Below are 12,711 nucleotides of genomic sequence, written 5' to 3'. Positions count from 1 at the left end.
CGACTGACGAGGTTCAGTAATATTTCTAACGTTGTTAGTCTGATGTTTACAAACTGTAAAAAGTATGTGCATATATCGAGGCTAAAAAACAAAAAAACAATGCACACAGTATTATACAGCAAGCAAAGCGTGGAAAACTTTCTACTTAAGGGCTGGTAGGTAAAGAGTAGAAAATATGACGAGTTATATCTCGTCCTCAGCCACATCTGTGGTGGGTAATGAAGAGAAAACAGTTTGGGCCAGATTTACTAAAGGTTTGTGTGTCTTAAAATGTGTGCAAACTTGATACCACCAGCAAAAAAAGTGCTATCTGATCTACTAACAGCGCGCAGTGAGGATTGCGTCTTTCAAATGAGCAAAACAACACGCATTGACCATTTAGTACGTTTGCCTTAATGAATCTGCAATATGGGGCGTTTCTGCCCTAACATGCAAAACACTGGGAGGAGAAAATACAAACAAGTTAAGTTAGTACAGCATTGCGATTTACCAAACCTGGCCAAAATTGCGGTGATTGTGACAGTGTCTGTATTTAACACCTTTGAAAGGAACGTGCTAACCCAGGAGACCAGTGTTACGCACAACAGCCTGCTGTTATTGAAGTTAGGAGGAGACATCTGCACAACAAAAGAAGGCATAAAGTGTTTACATGTTTCAAATGACAGAAAAATAAATGACATGCATTTATTTTTTAATTTGATTCAGGGTTGTTACATTCACAGCCTCTGCATTCTATAGATTTTCAACATTGATATTTATTTCTTCCTATTTCCCTCTTCTCACCAACATTTTTCTCCTTTTTCTCGGGTTGCGCGTCTCTCCCCCAGTTCGCCCCCTCTGGTGTGCTCCTCTCCATAATGAGCTCGTCTCCTTCCTCTAAAGCCCCCTGCTGTTACTCTGTAGGATGCTTGGATTGGGGTACCTCACCACTGTTTGTACCCCCGTCTTCAATACCTTTTTCCAGGGCATTTATGTCCGATCAGACACAGCGCTGGCCAGCTGTCTGGTGCGCAACAAGTGGCCCGAGTGTAGATCGCCCACAGAGGAGACAGCTCAGATTTATATTCTTATATCCTATAACTCGAAAGTATTGTGCGTTCATTTGCCTCTTCCACTAAGACCTATTTTGTGCTTGCAGTCATCCTGCTTTCTGTCAAAACTATCCGTGATGTAAACCAGTAGAACACGCAAAAGCCTAACTTAAATAGTACCGCCTCCATGAGGTTTGCACCTGTTGTCATTCACGCACATTTTCTTAGTAGATCACCCGCAAAACGCCCACCAACCAAACGTGCAAACTTTTGGAGTGAACGCGCAATTTAGTACTCTTTAATTGGGAGCTTAGTAAATCTGGCCCGTTGTGTGTTAGCAGAACATATTTTCATATCCCAAAGCGGGGTCCTGCAGAGAAAGTTTGGGATCCACTGTATACACTAATTAGCTGATTGACGGGATAGTTCTCATTCATTTAAGCAATATAATGGTTTTGGATTAAAATGATATTCAATACTTTTTTTTTTTTTTAAATGAACATACAACCCTGAATTACAAAATTAGAAGGTTGCTATGGATTCAAGTCTTTCATCTGGCTGAGCAATGAAAGTGCAATTAATTTCCTACTTCGCCGTGCACACCTTGAAAACAAGGTTTTGGGGTCTTTTTTTTGAATCCGGGCTTTTTTTTTAGCTGCCCTGCGGCTGGCCTCTTGTACCGTGTGTCTGATAATTGATTTTTTTTTTTAGCTGAAAGGAGGCAGGACCCCAAAACCTGGATTCAGGTTTTGGGGTCTTTTTTTGTCCAACAATTGACACAAAGGATAAATCTGCAGTTCAGGTGACCGCTGTGGTTTGATGAATCAAAAAGCAATTCGATGGACAGGAGGAGAAACAAGCTTGTCTCGTCATTATGACAGAGTATACATTTCCTTTATCGCCTCTCGCATCAGCTTGTCAGTAAATCTATTATCTGAGTGTCCTTCAAGCTTCAGGAAGATTTTCTCAACCTCAAACTGTTGGAAAAGAATTGTTGCCAGCCCTCCTCCTCCCGAATCGAGTCGGGGCTTTTGTTTTCAAGGTGTGCACGGCGAAGTAGGAAATTAATTGCACTTTCATTGCTCAGCCAGATGAAAGACTTGGGAAATGTTCAGGTGTGATGAATAGGACTCTCCTTCAAATTGCAGCCCTGCGGCTGGCCTCTTGTACCGTGTGTCTGATAATCACAGGTAGTCTGCCTCCTTTCAGCTAAAACAGCAGCACAGCCAGCTAATCCATTACAGCACTTGTACAGTGTGTTTTACATCGTCTAAAAATAGCACGGGCTTTATTCAGGAGAATTATTTGTCAAGAGGAACAGAAGTAATCACCCGTCATCATACATGTTAGTGCCGAGCCCCCCTTGAGTCAGCTGAGAAAGAACAGCCATGAGTAAATAAATCTGAACTCACTATTTCAAATCCTTTCCCACAGATTCATAATCCATGCACACTGATTTTTGATCTTTTTTTAGCTTTACTAAAATTCCTCTTTGTGTGTTTGTTTTGCAGGTATGTGCGCATACTGACGTTTTGACGTAGGGGTCAGAGAAGCCGTTGGCGTCCATGGCGGCGAGGTGAGCACAGCGTATGATGCCAACGACCAGGCAGGACTTCAGGGTGTTGTACTTGAGAGAAATCATGATGCGTCCTCGCTCCTCCAGCGACTTGTCTTCTGTCTTGTTGACCTGCAGTGGTTAAAATGACAGAATTAGAAATACTAGCAGCTTTTTGTCATGAAGTTTTTCCAGATACAGTAATTTGAGGATAGAATGGATTCCAGCTGGGGTCCGCCTTTTGTGCCAAGCAACATTGGCAACTGACGTTTCTTATTTCTGGCATCCATATTATTTGAGACATAACCAATGCTTCAATTAAAAAAAAATGCTATTAATCCATGTAGACAAAAAATCGTCACCTGGAAATGTTCCTGCACTGTTCAACAGGTTTATAGAGTGGGATCGTTTCCAGTAATACATTTTCTTTTAATCCCTCTTTTTAAATTTAGTGAAAGTAAGTCGATACTCTAAAAAGTCTTCAGCGGCTGAATCACTCACTTCCAGACAGTTGTGTGTCCTGAAAATCAGCCAAACACTGATTGGCTGATTGATGTAATCTCCGCTGTAGATGGAGAGTTAATAGCCTCATCAAAATTAATTTGCCATGTTCTTCAGAGACACGATAAACATCTGAGCTGACACATGACCTGTGTGTATGTTTTAAATTTCAAACACCACATCGGGGCCTCCTCGCTGATGAGCACAACGTCAACAAGAGCATCATAAACCTTCAGGCAAATGAATTCAAACGTTTTGTCAGTTTGGGTGATTTGTGATTTAATGGGGTGTGTCAAAGGCTCAATTAAAAACCCAATTTTAGTGCGTGGTCCCATAAGGGGAACACATTCTGAAACTGTCAGCTTCCTCGGAAAGCTGCTGCAGCTGAATCAGTTGTGTCAGATGACCTCCAGCTAAGTGACACCATTAGTAATTGTTTTTGCTTCATAACTTGTACAAAGCTGCATGCAGTTAAACCAAGACAAGAAAAATGGGCACAAGAGAGCATTTATGCCTTCAAAACTCGTGTGACGCTGCACCCTTTCTCATTCACAATGGAAGACAACCATTAAGCCACTGTAGCTTAGCCATTAAAAACAGGCTCACTAGAAACCATGTCTGGATTGTTTGAACGATTGTGTGGGAGCCATAATGTGCATTTTACCTCTATTGATGATTTGTTATGTTTCACTTCTTTAAAGGGTTTGATATCATTTGTGGTCATTGGCAGAGGGACGTGGTTTCTACTTTTTTTTACCTGTTTGGTTGCTTGGCGGGAGGCAGACAAAGAGGGTGAATATTTTCTGTTTACTGTCACCGTCATCGTTAATTTTTTTATACTTACAAGTCAGAGTTACAGGCCCACTAAGCCTCTGTGTGGTATTTTTCCAAAGATGGCCAGCAAAAACATATTCACCAGTTAAAGTCTTTATATGCGATTTTTCACACTTAAATGTATAAATCAAGTATATCCTCTGAAAATAACTCTGTGAGTCATGACTGTCTACAATGGGTGTAACACCCGAGTCCCACTGTCTGTGATGTTTTCAGAGTTTTCAGAGTCCTATCTTCACTTTGTTTACATCGCCAGGACGGCCGGCTGACTCCTCCCCTCATGTATAAAAGTTGTTTAATTGAGGGACTAGAGAAAAGAAGAATAACATACTGTACTCACTGCTTAACTGTGTTTCTAGATCACGCTCATTTCAGGTAAATTTACATGCAGTGTGAAGATACCAGCATAATAAAGATCACTAGCATTAGCATGCTAACACAACAATGCACCGCAAGTTGTTTTGGTTTCATGCTGGTGCTCAAGGGCGACATCTGCTGGATCAAAAAATCGCATATGAAGTCTTTAAGTCAGATTTTAGTTGAAGAACGTCAGATATCAATTTCAGCTAATCCCTAAAACCTTGAGACAAGAGCTAATTATTCCTGCTTGATACCAGCAATCTGATCGATCATCAATCAATCAGTAATTATTTTTATATTGTTAACTAATCAAAATTATTATATACTTTACCCCCTCCATGGATGATTTTAAAGCTGCTCATATATTAGGGTTTTCAAGTCTGTTGATTATCTGTTGAAGATCTACCTGCAGTCAAAGACGAAGCCCATTACCCTCGCCATAAACCAATCATCTGATCAGCATCAACCAATCAACTGCGAAAGAGAACTGACTAACTGGTTGTCGACTAAGTGACTGAATTGCTGTCCATTCACCATTCCATTCAAGTGCTCTGTCAAAGCTGAATTCCTGCCAAAACCGACCATCTGATCAGCCATCATGTCAGTCTGGTCAGTTCTTACTGTCAAATGAATAAAGGATAGGTCGGTTGATTCAGTGACATTTTTAAGATCTTTAGTTCCAACTTTAACCTTAAGAACCTAGCCCTCCGAGGAACAAAACCCAATAATCTGCCATTCACCAATTAATCAAGGCAGACTGTAGATTGAACAACTGATGTCTGTCTGGTTGATCAATCGAATTGGCCAAGCTGCTCATTCATCAGTTCATGCAGTGATATTTTGGAGATCTCTGAGCATGTCTTCGCATACCTCCAGCCATGACAGTTCAGCCAATTATCCCTGCCTGAACTGATTATCTGATCAACCCTTCATCAATCAAGTCAGTTCCTCTGGAGCGATGGTTGTCTCAGATGGTAGAGCAGGCACGCCATATACAGAAGCATATTTCTCCATGTGCGCTGACTCCTGGCCTGTGAGCATTCGGTGCATGTCATCCCAACTCTCTCTCTTTCCAACATTTCTCGTCCTTGTTCAGCTGTCCCATGTAGTTAAGGCAACCACCACCTCCCAAAAACACTGTAAATTAAGCCACTTCTGGCTGTACAATGACTACATGATTGTTGGGTTTGAGTCAATATTTAATAGACTTGTTGATATTAAGGCCTGTAGTTCTACGATCAACCTTGAGACCCAACCTCATTAACTACTCTTGAAGCCAACCAAATAATCAGCCAATCATCAATCAATCAAGTCAGAGCTCACTGTAGACTCAGTGACTGGTGTGTGTCTGCTTAATCAATTGATTAAGTCAATCTGCCCATCCATCAGTTCAGACTGAAGATCTTTTTGGCCTGCTTTCCTACTTCTAGCCTCAAGAGTCAAGTCAATTTCCTAATGCCAAAAGCCAACCATTCATACGCCGCCGACGAAGCAGAGGGAGCAGCTTGAGGTTAGGTGTCTTGCCCAAGGACACATCAACATGTGGCTGCAGCAGCTGGGGATCAAACCCCCGACCTTCTGGTTGAGAGATCACCGGCTTTACCAACTGAGCTAACCCTTCATTGAGCAAGTAAATTTGTATTCTAAAATAACAAAAAATCATGGGATGTTTGGTTGTATAAATTATTTAAAAATTGCCCAATTATTACGGTTTGAACTTTTCCTTACGCCTTGAAACTGACAAATTAAAATAACAGCTGGCTTCAACCAATTAAATGATCAGCCATTCATCAATCAATTGAGTCATTTCTGACTGTAAACTGGATAACTGATGGTGATCTGGTTGATTAATTGATTAGGTAAAGCTGCTCATTCATCAGTTCATGATTGGATATTTTGAAGATCTTTGGACCTGCTTTCCTAGCCCTAGTCTTAAAATTCAAGCCACTGTCGTAATATCTAACCATCTGCTCAATGCACTGCTCAAGCTTTATATGCGATTTTTCACACTTAAATGTAGAAATCAAGTATCTCCTCTGAAAATAACTCTGTGAGTCATGACTGTCTACAATGGGTGTAACACCCGAGTCCCACTGTCTGTGATGTTTTCAGAGTTTTCAGAGTTTTCAGAGTCCTATCTTCAGTTTGTTTACATCGTTGGGACGGCCGGCTGACTCCTCCCCTCGTGTATAAAAGTTGTTTAATTGAGGGACTAGAGAAAAGAAGAATAACATACTGTACTCACTGCTTAACTGTGTTTCTAGATCACGCTCATTTCAGGTAAATTTACATGCAGTGTGAAGATACGAGCATAATAAAGATCGCTATCATTAACATGCTAACACAACAATGCAGCGCGAGTTGTTTTGGTTTCATGCTGGTGCTCAAGGGCGACATCTGCTGGATCAAAAAAATCGCATATAAAGTCTTTAACCAACCTTTCAGATCGGATCCAAGCCTTGCTTAATGGTAAGTGGCAGTTACCAGGCATTCTTCATACTTTTCTAATATCAGTGTGGTTGTCTTTACTGATTTCTTCCAGGACTTTCCAGAAAACTTTGAGCTCTCCTGGGAGAAAATGCATACTTGAGTCTGTGACTTTAACAGAAAAGCAGCCAAAGCCCCTAAAGAGCTGCTGTATCTGAGCTTTCATTTATTTTGAACTGCTATGCCCAGTGACTTAGAAATGTAATTTAACAGACACATTTCCACACTGGCTGATTGCATGACTATGCACTGGGCTTTCCCTTACATCAGCATTTATTCTTCACCACATATTTAGTATAAGACCATCCATATCAGCAGAGTAAAATGCGCAGGGGCTTAACAACTTCAAGCTTATCAAGAGCTTCTTGAAAGTGTGTGGACCAGTGGAAATATGGACATTGGGACTGAGAGTTCTTTCGATTGGATTCCTACCCTTTTCATATTTGATATTCATATTTTTTTTTCTGTCTCATTCAGATTCTCCTTCTCCTTGACAATCTTACACTTTCTTCACTCCAAGGCTAAGCCATAGAGTTCAAACTTAAGGACATGTAGTTTTATAAGAGCATTGGAAGGTACTTTATTTATCATGACGTCAAAAATACCACTAATGAATGTTAGAGCCCACAAGTCTAAAGCTCCTGTGATGAGATTTTAACTGGTTATGGAACAGACTTAAATTAATATTAAAGACGTCTTTATGACCTAAAACAGCAAAAATGTACAATTTTGATTCTGTTATTTATTGCCTCAATCCACTTTCAGGGGTAGGTGTCTGAAAAAGTGAGTTATATTTTTCCAGGATAAAGATTGATGATAAATGAAACATTTGACTGCTTAAAGACAGCAGCAGGAATTGCTTGTTAAAAGCCAGATATAAACTGGTACAGGACAAATCAGCAAAGAGATCAAAGTTACCGTTGTGGCCACAGGGGGTGCCAAAAGCAAAACAAAAGTTTCTCACAAGAGCTTTAAGGTTTTTAAATGTCTGACTTTGATTCTCAACACTGGTTCTGCCACTAACAATGTGAAAGACAGCAATCATATCACTATCAGCTGACATCCCCATCAGATCTGACTCTGATGACTGATCTAAATATCCGATCTCTACCGCCTTGCTCTCTGTGTTATATGATGGCTTATGCTTATTTCTGACTGTGTTACATTTGTCCATATGTCATGTGCTTCAAGTAGATACACAGTGGGAGAAGGGAAAAGTAAGCCATTGGTTTGAGTAAATGGATTTACTTTAATAACTGGGTTACAAGATGGCAAAAATTAATTATTAATTGAGATCCCCCCCAACCCCTCCAGTTTCCTTTGGTTTCTCCCGCTGGCCTCGTTTTATTGGTCTAGTTGAGTTTCATATTCTACTAAATATTCAGGTGACAGTTTGCACACCATAATTGTTTTTACAGACTTTGTGAAAGCCAAAGAAATGACATATCCATAGTTTAAAAGAATAATACTTAACTACATAAAACAAAAGCTAACTGACATTTTTATGGGGTTGTTGATTTTTTAGTTTTTGGTTTCCTGTCAACCTTTTCTCTGGTTAGAAAAAACTAAACATTATGAATAGGGCTTTACAATTAATTGCTATTTTATCGTCATTGCCATTTGAAAAGTCTGAATGTGTGGCAATGAATTAAAAAACACTTAGCAATGCATTCTCAGTTAGCCTCTCTTCATTGCACCTATTGGATGGAGATCTGGGTATAATAGTCATGCTTTCACACCATTTCTACAATTCTACAATTAATTCAGCAGACGCTTTTATCCAAAGCCATGTATATCAGACACACAGGGGCTGACAGGAAGTGACCACAGGTGCAGACAGGAAGTAATCGGAGGCAAAGCACAACATCCGACAGCTGTTCTTGAGAGTTCTAATCAACATCAAAACCATCCTAAATATCGTCATTATCAAACAAAACCATCGTCATCATCATCATGAAGGTCGTAGGTGTTCATAAAGAGCTGGGTATTTGGCTTTTTCTTAAAGGTGCAAAGGGACAGATCACATGGAGTTTGGTAGTTTGTTCCACCACCGGGGGGCGACAGAGGAGAAGAGTCTAGTTAGAGACTTAGGACCCTGTTGTGAAGGTTGGATCAGACGCCTTTCATTGGCAGAGCGTAGTGGGGGGAGGGAGTGTAGACCTGGATGAGTTTCGGTAAGAAGGAGATGTTTTTGTCGCTGTTTTGTAAGCGAGCAGCAGAGTTTTCAATTTGATGCGAGCAGTAACTGGGATCCAGAGGAAGGAGAGGAACAGCGGAGTGACATGTGCTCTTTTGGGGTCGGTTGAAGACGAGTCGTGCTGCTGCATTTTGTAACATCTGCAGTGGTTTGATAGTGACCTGCCAGTAGGGAGTTGCAACATTTTGATGCAGTCAAAAGAAACCAAAGCTAGCTATCTGCTACCCTCAGATTTATTTGTGCCAATTTGTCGGGAGGAAAAAAAATATCTTTAGATTTATTTTGGATTCAGGATGAACTTGTTGCAAACACATTTATTGTATAAAACATGAAGAACAACAAGTAGACATAGAAACGGAGTTGTAGCATATATGCACATGCCAACTGGCCAACCAGTATAAATAAAATCTGGCAATGTATGCTATAGCTACAACTATTCAAAAACACCTCAGGCATGCTTCTAGGCATGAATTCTGTTATTTGTAGTGAGTAAAAAACATCATGAAAGCACCACATGAACATCCTACATGAATAGAAACTCAATTCTCACTCTTAAAATAATCATACCCTCATCAGGTCCAAGCTGTGTGTTTTTTTTGCAACCTTTGTGCACACACACATCCCCTGCTGAACACCTGAATAAGATCGTGCATCAGCATCCGTCGAAAAAGAAAAGAAAAAAAAAAAAAACTGGCAGAAAAAGTCTGAGCAGTCCCAGACTTCTGTCGTGTCCTGTGCTCAACAATCTGTCCAGCGGTGTCCACAGCAGGGTACTAATCAGATCTCTCCAGGGAGCTGACTCGCTCTACATGAATCACAGATGACTTTTACAAGATGTCTCTCTGGACTGGTGGACTTGACAGCATCCATTTCGTCTGGCGTGCCAACATGTTCCAGCCGCCGCCTCGGTTTACTGTCAGGATCCATTTAGCCCTATCTCTTCTTCTTCTGCTGTTTATACACGGTATAAGGACATCCCACCTCCCCAACCCGGCCCGGCCCGCTTTAACAAGGAGCACTTTTTTTAGGAGGTCTGGTGACAAAACAAGAGGCAGACAGGAACACAAGAGCATCAAGATGTAAGGCTGGGCGAGGAAGCACAGACCTCAGGATGACGCCTCAGTGGAATCAAGGTCGACTCAACCGACAAGTGCAGACATCTTTACAGCAACCAGTGTCTTCTTCTTCTCTTTCACACGTCCATTAAACCTTTCTTCTCGTGACACATTATTTTTTTATGCTGCCATATAAACAACCCTACTCCAACAAATAAACACGTTTACCACTGACAGACTTATCGATTATCATGAAACTTTGAAAAGCTGCTTGTTATGGAGTTTCCTCTCTTTCCTTTTCCCTCTTTTTATCGGTCTGTTCAAACATTAAACCAACATCATAAAAACACTGCATTGCTGGGGTTTTTTGCTTCACATTTCCAGCCATTTTTGTATCGCATAAATCGTGTTATTTTGTCCCTTTAGGCTCACCGTAGGTAAGCAACTGCAGCATCTTCACAAAGTCACAGTGATGGGAAAGATCGACCCCGACTGCACCTTTGAATGTCTCACTTCAGATTAAAAACTAAGAAATGCAATTAAAAACACATAAATCTTATGCACCTACATGTCTTCTTGTCCCTTTTTTCCTGCTTCTATGATCCTCCTTCCTCCTTCCCATCTGTCTGCTCAACATTCAAATCAACTTATATAAACAAACACACCGCAGAGCCATAGCGTTCGCTTTACATTTACCAGCTAATTGTACCGTTGCCTTGAGGGGAAACTCAATTAAGATCGGCCTGGAGGATGTCCATTAATTTAATTTAATGCACAGTATAACCGGACACCACCCGACGTGACTGTCTGAACATTTTTTCTAAATGAATGCAGCTGCAGAGCTGAATAATCTGCCGGAATATACATCAGCCTGACTCACTGTTTTCTGAACGCCACAGGCTGGCAACGAAGCAGCCAACCCCGACACAATAATATGCCAATCGCTTTCGACTGGGTTCCAGGTATCAGGCGAGTCCCTCAGGGGGGTTGCCAAGGAAACAGAGATGTTACCAGGAGAAAAAAAACAGGACAGGTGATATCCCAGGATAAAAGGGGTTCTCCTTTCCGACTTGGTCCAGGGTTGCTGAGCCGGTAATCAATTCCAATTTCTTAACTTACAGTCTGAAGTGGATAAACCTTAATTACCTGCCACAAGTGTTTCCCCTCTTTGCCGGGCTCCTTTAAAAAAAAGCCTAATAACACAATGAAAAATCCTGACATGCATGGAGGAGCGCAGGTCTTTTTAGTGCCACATGTCATTAGTGAGGCTCTTTGTAACTTTGTGTGGGAGGCTCAGGATATGAGGCTGGAAGAGGAAGCTGGGGGGCCAGAATGCATCTCCTTGCCAATGTCCTGGAGGGACCCCTCAGATCAACACCTCTCAGGGAACAGAGGGGTGCTCACTGTTGTGATGATGAAGGTGTCTCTAGGTGTAGACGGCCTTATGCTGAGGACCCCCCTCCCCCCACCCGACTCACAACTGCTTGTTTTCAACCTGAGAAGGCTGCTAACAAGTCTGCCCTCTGAATACGTTTTTGCCTCTGTATCTGAACCAAAAGAAAGTCATGAGAAGAAGATGACACGCTGCTTCATCTGAGGGATTAAGTCAGAACTATGCACTTTAAAACGCCTTAAAGAAGATTTTTTTTTTACAGGGTGCAGTTGGCCTAGTGGTTAGGTCACGCCCCATGTATGGAGGTGTAGCCCTCTCAAGCGGGTGGCTGGGGTTCAAGTCCGACCTGTGGCTCCTTTTCCTGCATGTAATTCTCCGCTCTCTCTATCTAGTGATTTTTCTACTCTACCTACTCTCCTATCAAATTAAAAGCTCCAAAAAATATATCTTAAAAAAAAAGAAGAAAAGAGGAGATTTTTTTTTTTATACCTATTGGGGATGTTACAGGAAAGTTGAAGGTTTATCAGCTGTGCAACACCTGTGAGTTACATCATGCAGACAAATCGATCTGCACTGGTTCCACAGTTAACATGCATCACTCTCACAATCACCTGACAGACACATCGTCCTTTGGCGGTCTATTTGTGCTGCGCTCATGCTTTCAGCCCCATCACCTCCCGAGCATCCACCTGTAGGCTTCGACTGGGGGTTTAAAACATTTTCTTTTCTTCACTCTTCAAATTTCTGCAAGTAAAATAAATCTGCCTCCTGCTAAACACAAATGTTCTGCTGCTGCAATTAAATTCAAACCACTCAAATATAATCATGTACCATCCTCTGGGAGACAAAGATGCCTGTGCTTTCACAGTTTCATTTCTTATCGGGGTACATTTTTGCAGTTTACCAAAGTTTACATCAGGACCTGACCTCCATTATTAACCTCCTGTGCCTCACCTTTAATGGGCCGTAACCTTTCTGTGTGCTCCCTCCAACGATCCAGCACAGCAGTCACATTACTTCTGCTTGCTGAGCTTCCACAGGCAGACTATAAACAACGTCTCTACAACTCTGCTTTACATGAATTTCAACGAGATGGGGTGCCATTCCAAAAAGTACAGAATTAAAACCCAAACCATTTCTCCACAATGTTGACACGCTGAGCTACCAATTAGTGGGCATCACTTACATTGAGACCTTTTCGATTCCTGACTGAGCTGAGGGAGTAGAGGGAAATGTATTTTCCAAAGGGAGGCAGAGCCAAGTTTCATTGGCAAGATTGAGCTGCTGGCCTTCACACT

General features: G+C 41.5%; 1 protein-coding gene across 2 annotated transcripts in view; it reads right to left on the bottom strand.

Annotated features, from left to right (window-relative positions):
- The window catches only part of doc2b (double C2-like domains, beta), a 151,958-nt gene that overhangs the window by 11,028 nt on the left and 128,219 nt on the right, over positions 1-12,711 (bottom strand). For both annotated transcript variants that reach the window (XM_065963114.1, XM_020647114.2), the window contains one exon: positions 2,561-2,718. In XM_065963114.1, the coding sequence (XP_065819186.1) occupies positions 2,561-2,718 (158 nt within the window). The remainder of the gene's footprint in view (positions 1-2,560; positions 2,719-12,711) is intronic.

The sequence above is a fragment of the Labrus bergylta genome, chromosome 14 (genome assembly GCF_963930695.1).
Source record: "Labrus bergylta chromosome 14, fLabBer1.1, whole genome shotgun sequence".
Lineage (NCBI taxonomy): Eukaryota > Metazoa > Chordata > Actinopteri > Labriformes > Labridae > Labrus > Labrus bergylta.
This window is presented reverse-complemented; position numbering and strand designations above follow the sequence as displayed.